General features: G+C 41.9%; 1 protein-coding gene across 1 annotated transcript in view; it reads right to left on the reverse strand.

Moving 5' to 3' along the window:
• Positions 1 to 8,233: 8,233 nt before the first annotated feature.
• Positions 8,234 to 22,485, reverse strand: part of LOC115399360 (deleted in malignant brain tumors 1 protein-like) — a 74,493-nt gene continuing 60,241 nt past the window's right edge. Inside the window, exons 4-7 of the mRNA XM_030106683.1 lie at positions 12,997 to 13,222; positions 12,755 to 12,915; positions 9,116 to 9,360; positions 8,234 to 8,280 (exon numbers count right to left, since the gene is read on the reverse strand). Coding sequence (XP_029962543.1) covers positions 8,234 to 8,280; positions 9,116 to 9,360; positions 12,755 to 12,915; positions 12,997 to 13,222 — 679 coding nt within the window. The remainder of the gene's footprint in view (positions 8,281 to 9,115; positions 9,361 to 12,754; positions 12,916 to 12,996; positions 13,223 to 22,485) is intronic.

Consider the following 22,485-nt stretch of genomic DNA (forward strand, 5'->3'; position numbering starts at 1 on the left):
ATTCTGCCATGGTGTGGTAGTCTGTAGATGACAATGAAGCGACATCAGTGTGCAGTGACACCAGTGAGGTGTCAACTGGTTCCCGCTGCTCATGGTGCCTGGACATCATGTCAAATGTGCTATTCCAGTGTGTCTCAACTTCTTGTTCCAGCTTCAGAACTGGTTTTGCCATTTTTCTGCTGAAAGACAACTAATCGCTCCTTGGCCAAAGTGCTACTCCTGAAATATGCCACAATCTTCCTTTCCTTTCCCCTGATGTCATCCAGCCCTGGTGTTTGCTCAATAGCTTCATTTACTACTGCAAAATTCAGTGCATGAGCAATACACACACTGTGTCTCACTTGCAATGCATTCCCACATGCTATCATGTTTTGTGGACCATCCGTAACAAGACATCTCATTTTTGTTTTGATGCCCCATTCTTATAATACCTCCGCCACAGCTCAAATCAGTCACCAACAACCATAAGAACACCATATATAATCACACAACATTGTGATCGGGGGTGTGATCGGAGCAGAGCGCTGCAGCGTGCGATGCCTCTCTCTGTCGCCCTGTCGCCCTGTGTTTGTGTTTATCTGAAAAGGAAAATCGAAAAGCAACATAATTTATGTTATTTTACTTCATTTTAATTTGAAAATTTACCGGATTCTCTCGTATTTTCCGTTCCCGGCTTCCTGTGTGGTGCGATCTGCTCTGTCCAGCTTTACAACTGGCAGTGCACGGCGCGCAGCTCGTGGAGAAAATAGAGAGGAGCAGAGTGGCCGCGGTCCACGGCGCGAGCCGCTACAGATGCCGCGGTCCCCCGCGTCTCCTGTATGAACTGTCAGATAGGTTAACAGGGGCGCCGATCTGACAGTCGGTGCGCGGCGCTTCCTGTGTAAACCAGGCGTTTGTCGCCTCCTGTCGGCGGGCCTGCCCAACCATGTGAAAGATTCCCTATGTCTCAATGATAAAGAATCCTTTAAAAAATTCCTGGATCCAGACAGTGATCCGGATCATCACCAAAATGTAATCAATTCTAAGTTAGCCCAAGACCCACCTTTCCACAAAGTTTCATTGCAATCTGTCAATTACTTTTTCCGGGATCTTGCTATCAAACCAACCAACCAACCAACCAACCAACAAACCAACCAACCAACAAACCAACAAACCGACATGATTACATAACCTCCTGGTGGAGGCAATAATGCGCTGCACCGTTTTTTCAGTAAAAGAGAAGAACTGAACAATCGTTTCTGCGCATTTTATTGACCGCGCAGCCACTTTAAGAACCGAAACTGATACCGTACTTACGTCTCTTGTTCGGTACTGGTATATACCAAAGTTTTTCGGTCGGTACCACTGAGGTACTGTTAAACGGTACCCAGCCCTACACTAATCTTATGTTATTATATCGAACCAGACATAAACAGTTTTAAACACAGCATTTAAGTAATGGATTTGTATTGCACTGTATGAAAAATATTGCTTGTGAAATGCAACCTATAGAGATTGAGTAAGGCTACAGATATTTCAGACCTGCAGTTAGTCCTGTGAATTTTAATTTGTTTGAATCATGGTTGGACTTAATACTTCAATATATTCAAGGGTTACCTGGTTTCACGGCTCAGATTACAAATAAGTCAGGGTTAAGATTTAGTGTTAGTAGTGGACACCCAGTTGGAGTAGTGAAGGTTCAGTAAAGAGGTCACAGAATTCTTTACATCTGTGATGCTCCAGTGATCTATCTGGAGAGAACCAAGTCCACCCTCTAACATCAACTGGGACCCCCTCCACCTCTTTGCATCCCTGATTTTGGGACAGCAGATGATAAAAATAGAGTGGAGTTCAGGAAGACTGAGCTGATTCTGGCTGGCCCAGATGGGTCTGTTGGGAATGTCTGGTGAAACTTTCTGTCAGCGTGGTTTCAACTCCGTCCTTTGGGAGAACTTCTCTCAGATCCTGAAGGAAGTTGGGGGCATTGAGTTAAAGTGGACCATGTTTTCCACCTCCATTGTTAAAGCAGCTGCTCAGAGCTGTGGTTGTAAGGTCTCCAGGGCCTGCTGTGGTGGCATCCGATGAGCCCGATGGATCAGACTCTTCAGCCGCTCCGGGAAAGTGTATTCCACAGAACAGGAGAGGATTCAACCAGTAGTCGAACCTCAGATCCAGGAGGAACAATGCACTTTTCGTCCTGGTCATGGATCTGAGTTCACTGAACCAGCTTTATACCCTCCATATTGTCCTTGAGGGTTCGTCGGAGTTTGTCTAAACTTTCCATGTTTTTTGTGGATTTGGAGAAGAAGTTCAGCTGCACTGCGTTCCTCATAGAGCCACATGGGGGGTGGTCCAGGGTCTGGGAGTCACATTGAGAATAGCCAGCTGAGGTGGCTTGGGCATCTGTTTAGGATGACTCCTGGACACCTCACCTCCTTGTGGTGTTCTGGATATTTCCTACCGGGAGGAAGCCCTGGGGAACACCTGGGACACACTGGAGAGACTCTGTCTGTCACCTGGCCTGGGAACACTTCGGGATCCAGCCGGAAGAGCTGGAGGAAGTGTCTGGGGACAGGAAAGTCTGAGCATCCCTGCTCAGACTGCTGCTCCCGTGACCCTGTCCCGAATGAGTGGTAGAAAATTGATGGGTGGATAGGATCTTCAACAATTTTAAAACTCTACTTCTGCCAGCTTTAGAGATGATCTGTAAGTTTGTCACATTTACTCTATCTGACATTGTCACATTGTTTTTCACATTTCCAAGCATTCAAGCATCCACAAAAAATAAATCAGAGTAACATGTTGACAAAGCAAAAAGAAGTGTCTGAAGGAAATTCATTGAAACAAAGTGAAAAAACTTTGTGTCTTCATCGGTGTTACAAAATGCCAAGTGTGAAGTTTAACCTTTTCTTGACTGAGTCATTACTACCATTAAATATTGATGCAGCAATGTTTGCAGAAGATAAATCCAGGATTGTAAAACATTTATTCTAAGTATGTTTCTGTTGCTGGTGAGAAAATACAGTATATCCTGCCCTGTTGAATCAGGTGTTAACACTAAGGATTTTTTTTTTGTATTTATTGTTTCACGTAAGAGTACACTTGTCACACTTGTTCAGGCGTTGTTTGATGATAGTCAGTGTTTGAACATTTGAAAACTGTTTGTTCATTTCCCAGAACATGATGAGGCTTTGATTAATGAAGAGTTTAATGAATTATCACAATGGAAAATCCTTTTGTAGTGTGATGTGTTGCACCAAGTTTAGGAATGTTTTTCAAAATATTCATCTATATTTTTCATCAAAACTATTTCTTATCCATTACTTGCATTGAAATAGTTGTTTTGAATTTTCAGTTATGTGGATCTATTACATACACGTCTACGGTAAGAGGCTGTCCTTCATCTTAAAGTACACTACAATGCTACTACGCGTATTTGGTGCTTCATGGTTGATGCCGCAGATCTGCGAAGAGCTTATGTGAAGGGAGCTAGAGCTTGGACTGAATATTCACAAATTTTGCTCAAATTTGTTTGAATGAAGAGAAATAAGAACTGAAAATAAGTTTTCCTGAGATAATCACACACTAACAATGATAAAAGCTCATAAAAGTCCATTTTTCATGACAGAGTTCCCTTTCTTCTGTACACATGCACATGCCTCTCTATGTGCTTGTTGGTTCTGTGTTGCTTTTGGAGTTACAATTTACAATTCATTTTCAATCTATCTATCTATCTATCTATCTATCTATCTATCTATCTATCTGTCTATATATAGATGTGTATATGTGTGTGTGTGTGTGTGTGTGTGTGTGTGTGTGTGTGTGTGTGTGTGTGTGTGTGTGTGTGTGTGTGCGTGAGCGTTCTTGTATTTCTATCCTTGTCGGGGCCAAATGTCCCCACAAGGATAGCAAAACGTGGAACGACGTGCCTTGTGGGGACCTTTTTCCGGTCCTAAGTAGGAGAAACAGTGTTTTCTTGACCATGTTGTTGTTACTGAAAAAAGTAAAAGTGCAAAAACATTTCTTTAGGGTTAGGCTTTGTTGTGGTGTGGGTTAGGGTTAGGGTAAGGGTCAGGGTTAGGGGCTAGACATGAATGGGAGTCAATGGACGGTCCCCACAAGGATAGAAATACAAGACTGAGCGTGTGTGTGTGTGTGTGTGTGTATATATATATATATACACACACACACACACACACACACACACATATATATATATACATATATTAGAAATTTCCTGATTTATAATCTTTTTCTTATTTTTTGTTACGTCAATGCTTCATTATCTGCTTGAATAGAATTCAAACATTTGAAAATGTATGATCATAATGTTATAATATAATATAATATAATATAATATAATATAATATAATATAAATGCATTCAGAAAGAGTGATTGATTTATTGATTGATTTATAACAGAAGAGGAACAAAATTGTTCCAGCTGTATGAATCCACACGATTAAAAAAATAAATGATAAATTAATTTATTCATGTTCATTTTGAAAATCAAACAGAATTTGTTATTTAATGCACAGCTGTGTATTTGTAGACAAATATAACTAGTTTAAGAGCAACGACTCGCTCCGATAAAAAAAGAAAAAAAAAATCCAGTCCGTGACTCGTGTCACCTTCCTTCCGATTCGTGGTTCAGAGTCCTTCGCAACCTGCTCTGGTCTGGAGTTCGAGCCAGTGACGTTATCATCCTCACAGGATGTGGTTGCCCACATTAAGCCCTCAGTTTCCCCTCGAGATGCTGTTCCCCCACATCTCTTTAAAGACATTTTTCCCAACATTGGTCAGCTTGTCCTTGCTATCATTAACAGCAGTCTGTCCTCTGGTGTTGTCCCTGTACATTTTAAACATGCAGTGGCACAACCCCTTCTAAAGAAACCTGGCCTGGATCAGGCTGTCCTGGTTAATTTTAGGCCCATTTCCAAGCTGCCCTTTATTTTAAAAATCCTGGAGAAGGTTGTCTATCTGCAGCTGAAAAACCACCTGGACAATCATGACATCTGAGAGGTCTTTCAGTTGAGTTTTAAACCCCTGTACAGAACCGAGTCAGCTTTACTCAGGGTTTTTAATGACATCCTCCTTGTAAATGACTCTGGTGTGGTCCTTGTTCTGCTGGATCTGACTGCAGCATTTGACAACCTGGACCACAACATCCTAGTATCCCGACTGCAGCACCTGGTTGGCGTCAGTGGTCCTGTACTGCAGTGGTTCAGGTCCTACCTGACAGACAGACAGTGTGATTATCTTGCCTGCTCTGAATCCTCCTCTACTCCTCTGTCTTATGGCGCTCCACAGGGTTCAATCTTAGGGCCACTGCTTTTCTCTCTCTTATTACCACTGGGGTCCATTCTGAGAAGCCACAGAATCTGCTTTCACTGTTATGCGGATGATAGCCAGATCTACGTCCCATTAAAAAAGAAAGAAGCCTTCTCATTAACGCCTCTCTTACGGTGCCTTGAGGACATTAAAGCTCCCATATTATGCAAAATTCACTTCACAATGGTTTTGTAACAATAATATGTGTCCCGAGCCTGTCCACAAACCCTGTGTGTGAGAGTGGGCGTGGCCAGATGCGTTCAAGTGCATATCGGAAAGCAGGCTCTGAAACAGCCTGTTCTGAGGAGGGCTCCTCAGACCGACTTTTTAAACCGCTGAAACTCCGAACAAAGGATGAATTTAGGGCGAACAAACTTAAATACTATGTTTTTTGGCTTCTGAGACCAATATGATGTGACTGAAAAATAGCATAATATGGGAGCTTTAAAGCCTGAATGGCCCTAAACTTTTTAAAGTGTAATGAGAGAAACACAGAAGTGATTGTGTTTAGCACCAGTGACTCCTGTGAACCTCCACCTGCTGACTTGGGACCCGTGACTCCACATGGAAAGGTGACTGTTACACACCTGGGTTTTAAAATGGACAATGATTATAAACTAGATTCTCAGATAAGTGCTGTGGTTGAGTCCAGCTTCTTCCACCTCAGGAAGTTGGCCAAAGTGAAATCTATTTTTGCACGTGAGCGCTTTGAGACAGTAATCCATGCCTTTATTGCATCTCGGCTGGATTACTGTAATGCATTTTATGTTGGAGTCAGGCAGTCATCCCTTGCACGTCTCCTCGTTGGTCCAAAATGCTGCAGCACGGCTACTAACTGGAGTACGTAAGAGGAAGCACATCACTCCCATCCTGGCCTCCCTCCACTGGCTACCTGTGCACTCTGGAGTCCATTTTAAGGTTATTTTATTTGTTTTTAAATCCCTGAATGGTCTCCGCCAACCTTACCTCTCTGAGCTGCTTCACCTGTACACTACTGCTCGGTGGCTCTGGCTCAGGACAGCTGATCAGCTGCTCCGAGTGGTGCCGAGGTCCAAACGTAAGCTCAGAGGGGACAGCTTTTTCTGTTGTGGCCCCCAAGTTATGGGATGAGCTGTCACTGCCATCAGACAGGCCTCCTCACTGTCCATATTTAAGAAAGATCATAAAACACATTTTTATTTAATGGCTTTGAAGTCAGCCTGAGACTCTGGCCTTGGTTTTTTAAAGTTGATTTGAATGTCTCATTTTTGTTGTTTGCATTTGTTTTCTTTGCTCTTACTGTATTTCATTATTGCACTTGCACTTGTGACTTTGTGCCACCTGTAGTTTTTTTAAAGGTGCTATATAAATAAAATTGAGTTGAGTTGAGTTCATGATGGAGTTGGATCCATGTACAGGTCTGCAGTCGTGGGTGAAGAGGGATTAGAGGAATGTTCTCAGCACGCACCCCTGTTGTACGCCGGTATTGATTGTGACGGATGTGGGGGATAAAGTCCATTATCCAGTGACAGAGGGAGGTGTTAATGCCCCGGTCTCCAAGTTCGGTGATTAACTTGGAGGGGATGACTATGCTGAATGCTGAAATGAAATCAACAAACAGCATTCGTGCATATGTGTTGTTACTGTCAAGGTGTGTGAAAACTGCAACCTCTCTACTCCTGTTGATGCGGTAAGCAAACTGGTATGGCTCCAGGGTGAGTGGGAGACAGTTCTCCAGATGTGCCAGGACCAGCTGCTCAAAGCATTTCAGAACAACGGGTGTGAGTGCTCATTCAGGCACATTGGGCTGGATTGTTTTGGGACTGGATCAATGGAGGTGGATTTGAGACATGCTGGCACAGCTCCTTGAGCAAGGGACAAGTTGAAAATGTCCCTAAAACCTCTGGTGAGCTGCTCCACACATGCTCTGAGCACACGCCCAGGGATGCCGTCGGGTCCAGCAGCCTTTCTCGCTTTGACCTAGTTTAGATTGGTACAGACATCTGTGGAGGTGAGTGAGAGGGGCTGGTGGTCAGCAGGGGGTCTGATTGTGGTCGATGTCTCCTTGTTGTCTCTATCAAAAGTGAGCATAAAAGTCAGTGAGCTCATTCAGGAAGGAGACATCTGTGTTTAACGGGGTGGAGATGCTGGGTTTGTCGTTACTGATGACCTGGATGCCCTGCCACATGCATCTAGGGTCAGGGTTGCAGAAGCATTCCTCTACCTCCAGCTTGTTGCTGTGCTTAGCATTGATGATGCCTCTCCTCAGGTTTGCCCTGCATGTGCTACAGGCCTGTGCATCACCAGATCTGAAGGCGGTGTTGCAGGCCTTCAGCAGGAACCACACCTCCTTATTCATGCATGGCTTCTGATGAGGGTATGTGTTTATCTTTTTTCATGTTGTAACACTGTCAGTGGTGGTTTTGATCTTAAAATTATGGTGACTGGAACTAGGATCAACTCTTTGTGACCACAATGACTAAAAATGGGTACACGGAGTACTGACTGCCTTATGTTCTCCCAGTGTGTCGTAGGTTCATAGGTAATGGTGAATGTTGAAACCTTCTGGGGATCACGCCTTCCTTCTAGGGTGGAAAATCATTATATTGTGAAATGGATTATTTGAACTTATTTTACAGCAAAGTGTTTTTTTTTCTAACTGAACGGTGGCTTGTGTTATTGTCTTTGACTTTTTGACCATCAAAAACACAAGTTGTGGTGATAAGAGGGGTTTGATTATTGAGGGGTTTGACATAAAGCACACAAACACAGACTGTCTTTTGATGATGCTTTTAATCAAGAATAAATGGTAAAGTGTGATTATGGTTTATAATGGATGAGAAGAGAAAAGATGAGTACAGCAGGTTTTAATCAAGAATAAATGATAAAAGTGTGATTATGGTTTATAAGGTATGAAAAGAGAAAAGATGAGTGCAGGAGGTTGTCAGGCCTGGTCCTGCTTGCCAGTTCCTTCTTCCTCCTTCTTCGACTCTGAAAAGAGATCAGAAGAAATTGTTTTATTGTCAGACAGAATACTGATTTTCTGTCAGGCATCACATTTGGATGGAGCTAAACAGCAAACATACACTTTGAACCCGGATGCATACTTAGCCTGGACTTCTACCTGTAATATACCTGAGTAGTACTGCTCAGAATTGTTGCCATTCATTAATTTTAGATTTCAAAATATATTCACAAATATCTCATATTTATGGCAATACTTCAGTGATTTTATTGACAAAAACAGTAAGATTGAATATAATACACTTAAAATTTACATCACTCATTCACACTTCAATAAAACCAGGTCTTTTCGAAACAACCATTGAACGTCGCTCTGATTTCAGTGAGTCGATCAATAAATACATTTGATTGAGTGAAAAGACTTCTTTCCATTGGTGAGGCAGTGGAGAGAAAGTGGGAGACATGAATAGGCTCTCATGATGGTCAGCGATGTAACAAATTCAATGTTTTCAATGTAATAAAACCCGTAATGTTAGAACTGGCCAATAGTGGAATCAGATATTTGATTCATTATTTTGATGATTTTCAAATAAAAGTTTTTTGGCAGGTTGTGTAATTCCCTTGTGAAAATTAGGATGCGTTAGCCATCTGCATTCATTGAGAATGTATGTCGCATTACTTATTGTAAAAAATATTTTTTTTTTTACTCTTTCATTACATTATTGGCAAGTTATGCTATTGGCTTCAGAATGGGTGACATTCAGAATGGGTAAAATTATTGCATTAACTGGACAGAAAAGGGAGGTTTATCCACAGAGAAAAGTCATTATTTTTCCATAATATAGTTGAAATGCATACAAACCTTTGAGTTTAATCGGACCCAGAACCAGAGTCTGGCTGTCATGACGTGAGCCGAGGTCTCGGGCTCGACGTGTGATGCAGCCACGGCGGCAGCGGGAGTTGTAGTCAGACGCTTGACACACCAGGACCTTGCACTGGAGATACACTGACTCAGATGCCCGCAGAAACTGGAAGGTCTTCACTCTGAATCGAGCATACTTCTGAGTGCCAGAGGTATAAGCGTAGTAGGTGCTGTCTGCTGTGCATCTGGAGACGGAGATAAAAATGCAACATTACTGGAAGGCAGACATGTTTTTCAGCTTTTGTAATTGGTCCCAAACCAACAAAACTGGAAAATTTGTATGTCATATTTTTTGATACCATGGAATTGATACAATGGAATTGCAATAGAGATCAATCTTTAATCAGTCTTTATTTGTGAAAGCACTTTTCATATTCAGAAAAACAACGCAAAGGGCTTAACAGTAAAAACAGTCATAAAAGCAAAAAAAAAAAAAAAAGAACAAAAACTGCACCATCAATCAGTATGCAACACACACACACGCACACGCACACGCACATGCACACGCACACGCACACGCACACACACACGCACACACACACACACACACACACACACACACAACAGAGGAGACATAGCCTGGCACTGAGCATCATGGGAAACACCACCAGTGGGGCCGTCCACACCAGGAGAAGTCAAAGGTCAATAATACTGGGGCTCCAGCACCAAGGTGTGGAGACCCCCATCCCAGACGGGACCAGAGGACCCAAGCACAGTAACTCCAGCAGAGGACCGGAACCAACTCTCGGTGTGAAGGACCCCCCTCAGAAAACACTGGAGTAAAACAGCTAAAAACTTAAGAGGATATGATCCAAAGTAAGATAAGATTATAAAGTGAAAAAGTAACATAAGTTAGAAGTACATAATGAAATAGAATAAAATTACATAAATAATGATGGAAATAAGAGGACTATTAAGGGTTGGTTAAAAGCCTGATTAAATAGATGTGTTTTTAACCTCCGTTTAAAAATATCAACAGTCTCTGCGGTCCTGAGGTCCTCTGGCAGGCTGTTCCACAGGCGGGGGCCATCGTGGCTAAAAGCCGCCTCACCATGAGTCTTGGTTCTGGCTTAAGGAACATACAATAGGCCGCTGCCAGAGGACCTCAGGGCCCACGAGGGTCGATACGGTTAAAACAGATCAGCTAAATAAGAAGGTGCAAGGCTGTTGAGACATTTAGAAACTAATAAGAGAACTTTAAAATAAATCCTGAAGTGGACAGAGAGCCAATGCAGCGACTGTAAAACCGGTGTAATGTGGGCCCGCCCCCTGGTCCCCGTCAGCACGCGTGCGGCTGAGTTTTGTAATAATTGTAGATTTGAAATATTGTTTTTGGGAAGCCCAGAGAGCAAGGCATTACAGTAATCTAATCGACAGGAGATAAAAGCTGCATTAGCACTTCTGTACGGGCCTGAGAGAGAAACGGGCGGACTCTGGCTTATGTTTTTAATGTGTGGAATAAAATTTACCTCAGAGTCAAAAGTCACGACCAGGTTTTTAATCAATTGTGCTGGTTTAAAATCTAGTAATTTTGGTAAAAGTTTCTCTCTCTGGCCTTCGGGACCGATAACTGAAACCTCAGTTTTGTCCTGGTTGAGCTGTAGGAAATTCACTGCCATCCATGACTTGATGTCTGAAATACAGTTAAAAAGGGTTTCTATTGGCCCTGAGTCACCAGGAGACACGGCGATGTACAGCTGAGTATCATCAGCGTAACTATGGAAACTGATGCCGTGTCTCCTGATGACGTCCCCAAGTGGAAGCATGTCGAGGCTAAAAAGTATGGGACCTAAAATTGAACCTTGGGGAACCCCACACCTAATTTCATGGGTTCCTGAGGAACAAGTATCCAAACTTACATAAAAACATCGATCTGTGAGATTAGAACTGAACCAGTTAAGAACAGTACCAGAGAGGCCCACCAGGTGACTCAGTCTATTCATTAAAATGTTGTGGTCTACTGTATCAAAAGCAGCACTCAGGTCCAGTAGAACCAACACTGTGAGTTTTTTATTGTCCAAATTCCACCTGATGTCATTTAAAATCTTTGAAAGGGCCGTCTCGGTTCTGTAGTTCACTCTAAAACCAAACTGATGTGTTTCTAAAATGTTATTTGTCATTAAAAAGTCATTGACTTGGTTAAAAACCAGTCTTTTGAAAACTTTACTTAAAAATGGTAAGTTGGATACAGTTCTGTAATTATTAAGAACATTAGAGTTTAAATTGCTCTTCCTCAGGAGGGGCTTCACCACCGCCATTTAAAGGCAGTGGGGAAGACACTCGTTTGAAGAGAGCAATTCATGATATTTCAAATCTGTTCCTCAAGGAATCTATAAAATGATTTTAAGAGTGGTGTGGGGATGGGATCGAGAAGGCAGGTTGTAGATTTTACTTGGAGAAAACTTGACCAAGAGTCCTCAAACTGTCCAGTGTTTCCTCAGGCATGCACAACGGTTCAGCTGTGCTTACCGATAAAACTTGTTGAGGTGAAAGACTGGACCTGATGTCCATGATTTTAGTTCTGATGTGGTCTGCAAAGTCTTCACAGAGAGTGTCTGTCGGCACCTTAAAAGCTTTATTAAAATTACTGCCAGTTAAAATGTTGAAGGTGGAGAAGAGGAACCAGGGGTTGTCTTTATTATCTGAAATGAGTTGAGAGAAGTGGGAAGTTTGGGCCTGTTTAACTGCATTATTGTAAATTTGAGTTGTTGACGTAGTAGTGTATGGTCAACTTGGATTTCCTCCACCTTCTTTAATGAACTGGATAAAAATTAATCTGTTGTGTGTATAGACGGCGTGGACCTAATGGTGTTGACTTGTTTACAGACAGGATCATTGAAATGTTTGGGAATATGAACCAATCACTAATTCTGTCTGTTGACTTGAATATAGATCGAGGGAAAACTGCAGCAACGTATGATTCCAAGAAGTAAATGGAAACTGCAGGTCTATGATAACCAAACCAATCAGGATCACCACTCATAGTGCTACTACAGTTGATAATAAATATACAAACATACATGGTGACATAATTGGTGGTATCTTCATGACAGATGTGAGTGTCCATCTCACTGTATTAATAATGTATGAAAAATTGTGTTTCAATATTGTGCAAGAGGACTGTCCAATTATTATGAGGGATAAATCGAGTAATACCTTCAGAGAAGATCTGAAAAGACAAAACTGGGACAAAGTGTACACAAATGATTTAAATCAGCGGTTTTCAAAGTGTGAGGCTCCCCTTGGGGGTGCCAGAGGGCGTCAGGGGAGGCGCAGCGAGCTTTTTGCACACTTGTGCAGGCTTGGGGGTGGACATCAGGGGTGGATCAGGGGTGGACATCATAAGTTTCTTTTTACTTCTTTTTGCCCCCTTTCATTCAAATATTTGTTGTATGCTTGCATAATGCATTTAAGTTAAAAAAGAGTAAAATAAGTAATGAATGAGTGAGTGAATGAATGAATGAATGAATGAATGAATGAATGAATGAATGAATGGAAGAAAAAAGTATCTTTAAGTGACACAATCAAGTTACTTCATAAACATTGATGTGGAGAGCTTTAAAACCTCATTATTCTCACCCATTGCGAACCAAGTAGTAAGCTCTGGTTTGGAAATCATGGGGCGATGGAGAAGCCACACAGGTATCGAGAAAGATGACCAAGCTGTTGTCACTCGACTTCAGATCTACTTTGACATAAATGTACTCGTTGAGTTCGACCTCATAAGGAAATTCAGTCACCTGAAAGAGTGAAGGAAAAACATCAGCGTCATGTGTGGACAAGACAATAAAATGCCAGAGAACGAATCCGCCCAAACATACCGGGTAGGAGAAACTACTGGATGTGTAGAATGTCATGGTTGTGTTGAATTTGCCTGTGCCTATTATAGAGCTGTTTCCAGGATTTTGGATCACAAACACATTTTCAGACAATGAGTCCTGATCCATGATGCAGGTGACGTTCAGCTTCAAGACAGCGTGACGTGTGATCTCTCCAGAGCTGCTGTTGGAGCTACGGAGACCATTGGTGTACACAACTCTGTCATTGCTAATCTGTTCAGTGAGAAAGACATTGGAGAATAAACATCTGCATGTAAAATGAAAAATGTCACAATATGGAACATAATAAGTTGTTTACCTGTCTGACATTTCCACAGCTCCCAATGGGGAAACTGAAGATCACCTGGTATGAGGTGATTTGGGGTCTGCATTGCTCGTCGTTCAGGTACAGGTCGTGACTGCTGTAGCCCATAGAGTTCAGGTAACTTCTCTCAATCACAATGTTCATTGTGTCTGAGGTGCAGCTCACTTTACCTGTCATTGAATGAAATTCACAATATAACCACAGCAGCTTGATTCAGTCTGATAATATATTTTGCTTTTCTGGAAAGGTTTGGAAGACCAAATAATGAGCCAGCAATAATTTCAAGAAGCAATCTGGTTGCCTCTTTGTGAAAAAAGTATTGGGAGTCACTCGATTACAGCTTAAAAACACAGCTATTCTTATAGTCTGACTGATACTGTCTGGTTTAACTATTGGAGTCAGATTTTTTGAAATCTCAAAAAACTAACATAGAATCTTACAGTTGGAGAACAGAAAACTTGTAGTTTTCAATATGTTGTGTGAAACATTCTGCTAAATATTCGTCATACTTAGAATTAAAATACTTATTAGAGATTGTTGACTCCAGATGTACCTGAGCTTGGTTTCAAAGAGCTCATGAATTCAGCTTTGAATCCTCGGGCGATCACAGAGCTGTCACTCCTGAACACCACTGTCATGTAGGTGGAAGTTGAGTAGAATGAGGTCAGAGTATTGTTGCAAATTTTTCCCACCAAATTGGAAGAATAGGCCGACCCATCATAAACGTTAATGTAGTCACATTCACAGCCACACCCGTTGTCCAGCCTGGTAAAAGAGAGTTAAAAGGCATTTGTTAATACCAGTGACAACTCTTTCTATTGTGGCTTTGATTCTGTTGTTGTCAGTGTTGTTTTTATACAGGTTGAAAACAGCTCTTCGTGCTGTAATTGCAGAAGTTTTCAACCTTTCAGTGACAGGTTTTTGCGGATTGTAGCATTTCTTTACTCACTCCATGTATGTGAATGCCAGAAAGACTCTTTGGTTGTATGCCGCTCTGAGCGTCCAGGTGCAGTACGCATTATTATGGTAGTGGTTGGGGTGGTTTGGGCTGGAGAAGGTGCCTGAGCCAAACAGAGAGCCTCCACATGGCCCCACTGGAGATGGAAGAGATGTTAATGTAAAGAGACAAACTAAAGAAAGGGTTGGGGTGAGAAACACACAGCTCCAACTCTAACCCGCCGTTGTAGTCAGACGAGAGACATTTCAGATTTTTAATCTAACACAATACACAGCAGTGTAAACAAAGTGATGGTTGTTGAGATTTCCATACCTGTGGGTGGTTGAGTGGTTGTACTGTAGCAGTAAGCTAAAAGAAAAGCATAACAGATAAATGAAAACACTCATATTAATGTTTGAAACTAAATACATGTCATCTATCTGTGTGAACTTCTCTTGGTTTCCTTTAACTATCCAAGTAACATGTATATTTAGGAGTTTGACAGAGACCAGGGGTCTATTTCACCAAGCTGGTTGAAAAAACTCTGAGGGAAATCCTGAACTCTGGTTTGATCAACTCTGAAAGGGAAAACGCTGGGTTTTCGGTTACACAACAGCTGATTTGATTTGGATTACTCAAATTCAAGTAGTTTCACCTGGAGTTTAGCACATGCACGACAACTACAAAAAGCCAGCATTAATGGAGCACCGATTCGACGAGTCACCATGGCAACAGAAAAGTGGAGAGCGACATATGGAAGCTGGAACACATTTTTTGAAGAAAAAAAAAAAAAGCAACACAGCTGCAGCAGCGAAAGAGAGGGAGATGCCGCGGCAGAGAATTGCTGCCAGTGTCAATGCGTAAGTTTAAATGTAGTCCTTTATATCAGAATATTAGTGAATATTAAATATTATTACAGGGAAACTGTTTGAATGGTCACCAATTCAGGTATTTCATTTAGTTGTAATCCCACGGGGATGAAGTGCACATGGCAGCAGCTAAAGATGAAACATTAAAACATTGTTCAAACAGGTAAGACCTCGGCATTATCTCACTGAGGTGCATCATTTTAAGCATGTTTTACATTGTAAAGTAGCATAAATACTAAGTGGCTGATGGACTGTGCAGTTGTTTTATGTCACAAATCTATATCATGTTATGTGAAAGAATTAATCCTATTTAATCTAATATTATTTAATATTTGAGTATAATATTTAAAAAATGTTATTGATAGAAATGTTTATTTTGTCTTTCATGTCCTTTTCTTCTTTTGGCCCAGATTGTGAAGGTTCTATCTGCCTGCTGGAGCCCCTTCATGCTACAACCAACCTTGAAACTGTCAGTAGGAAATACTCACAATATTTTTGCCAAATGTTAGTTTGGAAAAATATACGCAAATATACTGAAAGATGTCATTTATCGAGGATGATGAAACTGTGTCTGCTGCCCTCACAGAGGATCCAGAAAGTCATAGAGGTACGTTACTGATTGTTCTCTTCCCATTAAAATTCTGAATACTCCTGTGGAACATAGAGCTTGACATTTAGCCGACACTGAAATATTCAACATTGTCATCCTTTTTAACAGATCATGGCTGGTCAGCAGCAGGATGGTCCCTCAACTTCCACATCACAGATCAACACTGTGAGATGGATGTTCAGTAAACACCAGAGGTTCATTTCATTCAATTCATGTGCAGCTGTATAATTTAATGTCCTATATGTATTCCCAGTTACCAGTCAAAGAAATTTACAAAAACCACTTACTTAACAAGATAGAGAAACCCCTTAAAGAACAGCAGTATCTGGACCTCCAGATGAAGGAGATGAAATTGGAAATTGAGATACTGGAGCACAAGTTGCAGGTGGGTTCGTGATCACAGGTGAATTATGTTCACTATTGGAACATCTTTTATTTGCTGTGGGGTAATGATGGTGGTGATTTAAACTCCTCAGTGCTCTGCATCTCCAGTGTTATATAAAAAACTCCCATTTGCGAAGAACCGCAGCGCAACACACAATATCTGCTGGGATGTGAGTGCGCGACTACGTTTGGTTATGTTGCAAAATATGGACGGAAAAGATTGTGAAATGCAGCATATGGATTGAGACGTGAAGCGGTACCATTCAAAAAGATAACTGTCCGGAAACGCCAAAACATCCATGCGCGGTCTGTAAATAATCTCCCGACGAATATTCAGTTCACGCTGCAGTAATGCCGCTCCTTCATCTACACGATCACTGATAAAAGGACATGAAATTTTGACAGCTACACAAAAACTCGCCAGCTGACTGAATGAATGATGAAATGGATCAGCGTGTGTGGCTGAAAGGGGGCGGAGCCAGAGAGAAATTTCAGGGTTGACTGAGAAAAACCTGCTCCCGACCAGGTTAGAGTCACGGAGTGTGTTACTGCGGTAACTGACCAACAGTTTAAGATACCTCTCCGAGTGGAACAGGCTGGAGTTACTCCTCTGTCTCTGGTTTGAGTTCTCTGCCTTTGTGTAATGGAAATCTCAGAGTTTCCCTCATTTCCGGGTTATTGAACACAGAGTTTTCTTAAAACCAGCTTGGTGAAATAGACCCCAGCCTTCACACCAAAATAGAGAGGGGAAATCCTTTTGTGAATTTTCTCATATTTGTTTCTGAAGTGACAGTCAAGTAAAAATCCATGAAAATGTCTTCATCACTACAGGGTGATAATATCAGAGTAGGGTAATTTGCTGAATTGCAAAACAGGTATATGCTGTATATATTTTCAGCAGATGCTGTGATTGTAGTGTGCTACAGCTCCTCTGATGAGCTTTGGACCAGACTACTTACAGTGATAGTCATGGCAGCAGTTTCCATTGTATTGACAGGAGCTCGAGCAGGAGCAGCTTCCCATGTTGGAGCCACAGTTGTAACGACAGGAGGGCTGAGCTGAAAGACATTTCAAATTTTTATTATACAGGTTACGCAGCAGTGTAAACAAAGTTGTTGAGAAATCCTTACCTGTGACTGGTGCTGGAGTGGTTATGTGGTAGTAGCAGTAGGCTAAAAGAAAAGCACAACAGACAAATGCAAACTCATCTTCAAACATCTTCATGTGTGGACCGGAGCAGAAAAATTTCGGAACTGTCATTGTGGACTTCTTGCACTTTTCCTGGTTTCCTTCAACATCCAAAACAACATTTATGTTTAGTTAGTTGGTGACTCTGAATTGCATCGAGGTGTGAATATGACTGTGTGGAACTGTCTCTCTCTGTTGACCCTCGGTCTGCTGGCACCTTTTCCATGAGTTATCTATATATTGATGGATGAGTTTTCTGTTTTAGGACGATAATGAAAGAGTCAAAATTCCAACAAATTATTGACCAGTTGCTTGATATCAGTTGGGACCCTCTTTGCTTCCAATGTCCAACAAACTGGGATATACGGTATATACTGTGTGCTGCGGCTCCTCTGCTGAGCTTCGGGTCAGACTACTTACAGTGATAGTCATGGCAGCAGTTTCCATTGTATTGACAGGAGCTCGAGCAGGAGCAGCTTCCCATGTTGGAGCCACAGTTGTAACGACAGGAAGGCTGAGCTGGAAGACATTTCAAGTTTTTATTCGAACAGAATACACAGCAGTGTCAACAAAGCTGTTGGCTGTTGAGAAATCCGTACCTGTGGTGGTGACTGGTGGTGGAGTGGTTATGTGGTAGTAGCAGTAGGCTAAAAGAAAAGCATAACAGACAAATGAAAACTCATCTTCAAACATCTTCATGTGTGGACCGGAGCAGAAAAATTTCGGAACTGTAAGTGTGGACTTCTTGCACTTTTCCTGGTTTCCTTCAACATCCAAAACAACATTCATGTTTAGTTAGTTGGTGACTCTGAATTGCATCGAGGTGTGATGACTGTGTGTAACTGTCTCCCTCTGTTAACCCTCGGTGTGCTGGCACCTTTACCATAGATTATCCAATAATTGATGGATGAGTTTTCTGTTTTAGGACGATAATGAAAGAGTCAAAATTCCAACAAATTATTGACCAGTTGCTTGATATCAGTTGGGACCCTCTTTGCTTCCAATGTCCAACAAACTGGGATATACGGTATATACTGTGTGCTGCGGCTCCTCTGCTGAGCTTCGGGTCAGACTACTTACAGTAATAGTCAGAGAGGTGAAATTCAGTGAATTAACAAATATATTTCAATTGTCAGCAGATGTTGTGGTTGTAGTGTGCTGCGGCTCCTCTGCTGAGCTTTGACTACTTACAGTAATAATCATGGCAGCAGTTCCCATAGTATTGACAGGAGCTCGAGCAGGAGCAGCTTCCCATGTTGGAGCCACAGTTGTAACGACAGGAGGGCTGAGCTGAAAGACATTTCAAGTTTTCATTCGAACAGAATACACAGCAGTGTAAACAAAGCTGTTGGCTGTTGAGAAATCCATACCTGTGGTGGTGGGCGGTGCTTGAGTGGTTGTGTGGTAGTAGCAGTAGGCTAAAAGAAAAGCATAACAGACAAATGAAAACTCATCTTCAAACATCTTCATGTGTGGACCGGAGCAGAAAATTTTCGGAACTGTAAGTGTGGACTTCTCTGGATTTTCTGGTTTCCTTCAACATCCAAAACAACATTTATGTTTAGTTAGTTGGTGACACTGAATTGCATCGAGGTGTGAATATGACTGTGTGGAACTGTCTTTCTCTGTTAACCCTTGGTGTGCTGGCACCTTTTTCATGGATGATCCATATTTTGATGGATGAGTTTTCTGTTTCAGGACAATGAAAAAGTCAAAATTGCAACAAATTATTGACCAGTTGCTTGATGTCGTGTGGGACCGTCTTTGCTGCCAATGTGCAACAAACTGGAATATACTGTATATTCTGAATTCTTTCTGTGAGAAACAGCATTTACTTCTGCAGCAGTTTGACACAGACCAGCCTTCACAGCCCACACATCAGTGGGCTTTAGCCATCATAGCTCTGTCACTTCTCCTTCCTTTAACCAGCTTTGATACATATTGACCACCACAAACCAGGAATATCCCACAAGAGCAAATGAGTCTCTGTCCCAGTCCTCTCGTCGTCTCAGCTTGATTGAACTTAAAGTTTTCCCTGCGGCTAGTATCAACGTTGAGGTCAAAATGTTGACATTGTGTCTCTTGAACAAGACAAGTGAGTGTGGTCAAAATCTTCTGGTTCAATCCTGTATTGTTTCTCCACCTGGATGTTGCAGACTCTCAATTTTCTATGGAATTCTGTTAGTCGAGAAAATAGCATGCAAAGATGTTTCCTACTCCTGGAACTTTGAAAATATTTGTCTAAATCAAGAACGTGTGGCTGGAGACAGGTAAACCAAAGCTCACAATTGTACTCTTTCTGTACTTTATATTATTTTATTTTGTTGGATGGACTTATTTCTTCACTCCTTTGCCTCACAGTTTGTTTGCTGCACGATGTTGAAATAGAGAAGGAAACTACTTTTATGAATTTTCACATTTATTTTCGAAAGTCACATTCATGTGAAAATTCCTAAATTGTCTCCATCACTGGGCTTGCCTGTGTGATAATGTCGCAGAGGTGAAATTCAGTGAATTAACAAATATATTTCAATTGTCAGCAGATGTTGTGGTTGTAGTGTGCTGCGGCTCCTCTGCTGAGCTTTGACTACTTACAGTAATAGTCATGGCAGCAGTTTCCATTGTATTGACAGGAGCTCGAGCAGGAGCAGCTTCCCATGTTGGAGCCACAGTTGTAACGACAGGAAGGCTGAGCTGAAAGACATTTCAAGTTTTCATTCGAACAGAATACACAGCAGTGTAAACAAAGCTGTTGGCTGTTGAGAAATCCTTACCTGTGACTGGTGCTGGAGTGGTTATGTGGTAGTAGCAGTAGGCTAAAAGAAAAGCATAACAGACAAATGAAAACTCATCTTCAAACATCTTCATGTGTGGACCGGAGCAGAAAAATTTCGGAACTGTCATTGTGGACTTCTTGCGCTTTTCCTGGTTTCCTTCAACATCCAAAACAACATTTCTGTTTAGTTAGTTGGTGACACTGAATTGCATCGAGGTGTGATGACTGTGTGTAACTGTCTCCCTCTGTTAACCCTCGGTGTGCTGGCACCTTTACCATAGATGATCCAATGGATGGATGAGTTTTCTGTTTTAGGACAATAATGAAAGAGTCAAAATTCCAACAAATTATTGACCAGTTGCTTGATATCAGTTGGGACCCTCTTTGCTTCCAATGTGCAGCAAACTGGGATATACGGTATATACTGTGTGCTGCGGCTCCTCTGCTGAGCTTCGGGTCAGACTACTTACAGTAATAATCATGGCAGCAGTTTCCATTGTATTGACAGGAGCTCCTGCAGGAGCAGCTTCCCATGTTGGAGCCACAGTTGTAACGACAGGAGGGCTGAGCTGAAAGACATTTCAAGTTTTCATTCGAACAGAATACACAGCAGTGTAAACAAAGCTGTTGGCTGTTGAGAAATCCATACCTGTGGTGGTGACTGATGGTGGAGCGGTTGTGTGGTAGTAGCAGTAGGCTAAAAGAAAAGCATAACAGACAAATGAAAACTCATCTTCAAACATCTTCATGTGTGGACCGGAGCAGAAAAATTTCGGAACTGTAAGTGTGGACTTCTCTGGCTTTTCTGCTTTTCTTCAACATCCAAAACAACATTTATGTTTAGTTAGTTGGTGACTCTGAATTGCATCGAGGTGTGAATATGACTGTGTGTAACTGTCTCTCTCTGTTAACCCTCGGTGTGCTGGCACCTTTTTCATGGATGATCCATATTTTGATGGATGAGTTTTCTGTTTCAGGACAATGAAAGAGTCAAAATTGCAACAAATTATTGACCAGTTGCTTGATGTCGTGTGGGACCGTCTTTGCTTCCAATGTGCAACAAACTGGAATATACTGTATATTCTGAATGCTTTCTGTGAGAAACAGCATTTACTTCTGCAGCAGTTTGACACAGACCAGCCTTCACAGCCCACACATCAGTGGGCTTTAGCCATAATAGCTCTGTCACTTCTCCTTCCTTTAACCAGCTTTGATAGATACTGACCACCACAAACCAGGAATATCCCACAAGAGCAAATGAGACTCTGTCCCAGTCCTCTAGTTGTCTCAGCTTGATTGAACTTAGTTTTCCCTGCAGCTACTATCAACGTTGCGGTCAAAATGTTGACATTGTGGCTCTTGGACAAGACAAGGGAGTGTGGTCAAAATGTTCTGGTTCAATCCTGTATTGTTTCTCCATCTGGATGTTGCAAACTCTCAAGTTTCTATGGAATTCTGTTAGTAGAGAAAATAGCATGCAAAGATGTTTCCTACTCCTGGAACTTTGAAAATATTGGCCTAAATCAAGAAAGTGTGGCTGGAGACAGGTAAACCAAATCTCACAACAATTACACTCTTTCTGTACTTTATGTTTTATTTGTTGGATGGACTGATTTCTTCACTCCTTTGCCTCACAGGTGCTGTGGGATGTGAAATAGAGAACGGAAATCCTTCTTTGAATTTTAAAGTTTATTTTCCAAAGTGAAATTCAGGTGAAAATCCCTAAATTGTCTTCATCACTTGGCTCGGCTGTGTGATAATATCAGTGGTGAAATTCAGTGAATTACCAGAAATATTGATATTTTCAGCAAGTGCTGTGGTTGTAGTGTGCTGTGGCTCCTCTGCTGAGCTTTGACTACTTACAGGAATAGTCGTGGCAGCAGTTCCCATAGAATTGACAGTCACTTCTGCAGGAGCAGCTTCCCACGTTGTAGCCACAGTTGTAACGACAGGAAGGCTGAGCTGAGAGACACATGTTGATGTTGACATTATTTTAAAGGCTTGCCCGGTGGACCAGTGTCCAGAGGGGGGTGATCAATTATGACTCTGCCTCCACATTTTGTTTAGTTAATTCCAAAGTAAACCAGAAGTAAATCAGTTGGTGGCCCCCGCATGACAAATTGCAGTCCAGTACAAGCAGTGTGCTCACTATACCGCGGCTGTTGGGGGGCTCACGTCTGTGTGTGTGTGTGTGTGTGTGTGTGTGTGTGTGTGTGTGTGTGTGTGTGTGTGTCGGTGTCTTTTTTTGGGGGGGGGGGGGGGGCGCCGAAGACCTCGTAGCGAGTAGGACTGCTTAAAGCAACGCTTATGGCATAGCGCCCCCACGCTTCAATGGTGAGGACAAGTACTGCATGCAGGCCGACATCTTTATTAAAGTGAAATAGTGATGCGCAAATCATACAT

The sequence above is a fragment of the Salarias fasciatus genome, chromosome 13 (assembly GCF_902148845.1).
Source record: "Salarias fasciatus chromosome 13, fSalaFa1.1, whole genome shotgun sequence".
Classification (NCBI taxonomy): Eukaryota; Metazoa; Chordata; class Actinopteri; order Blenniiformes; family Blenniidae; genus Salarias; species Salarias fasciatus.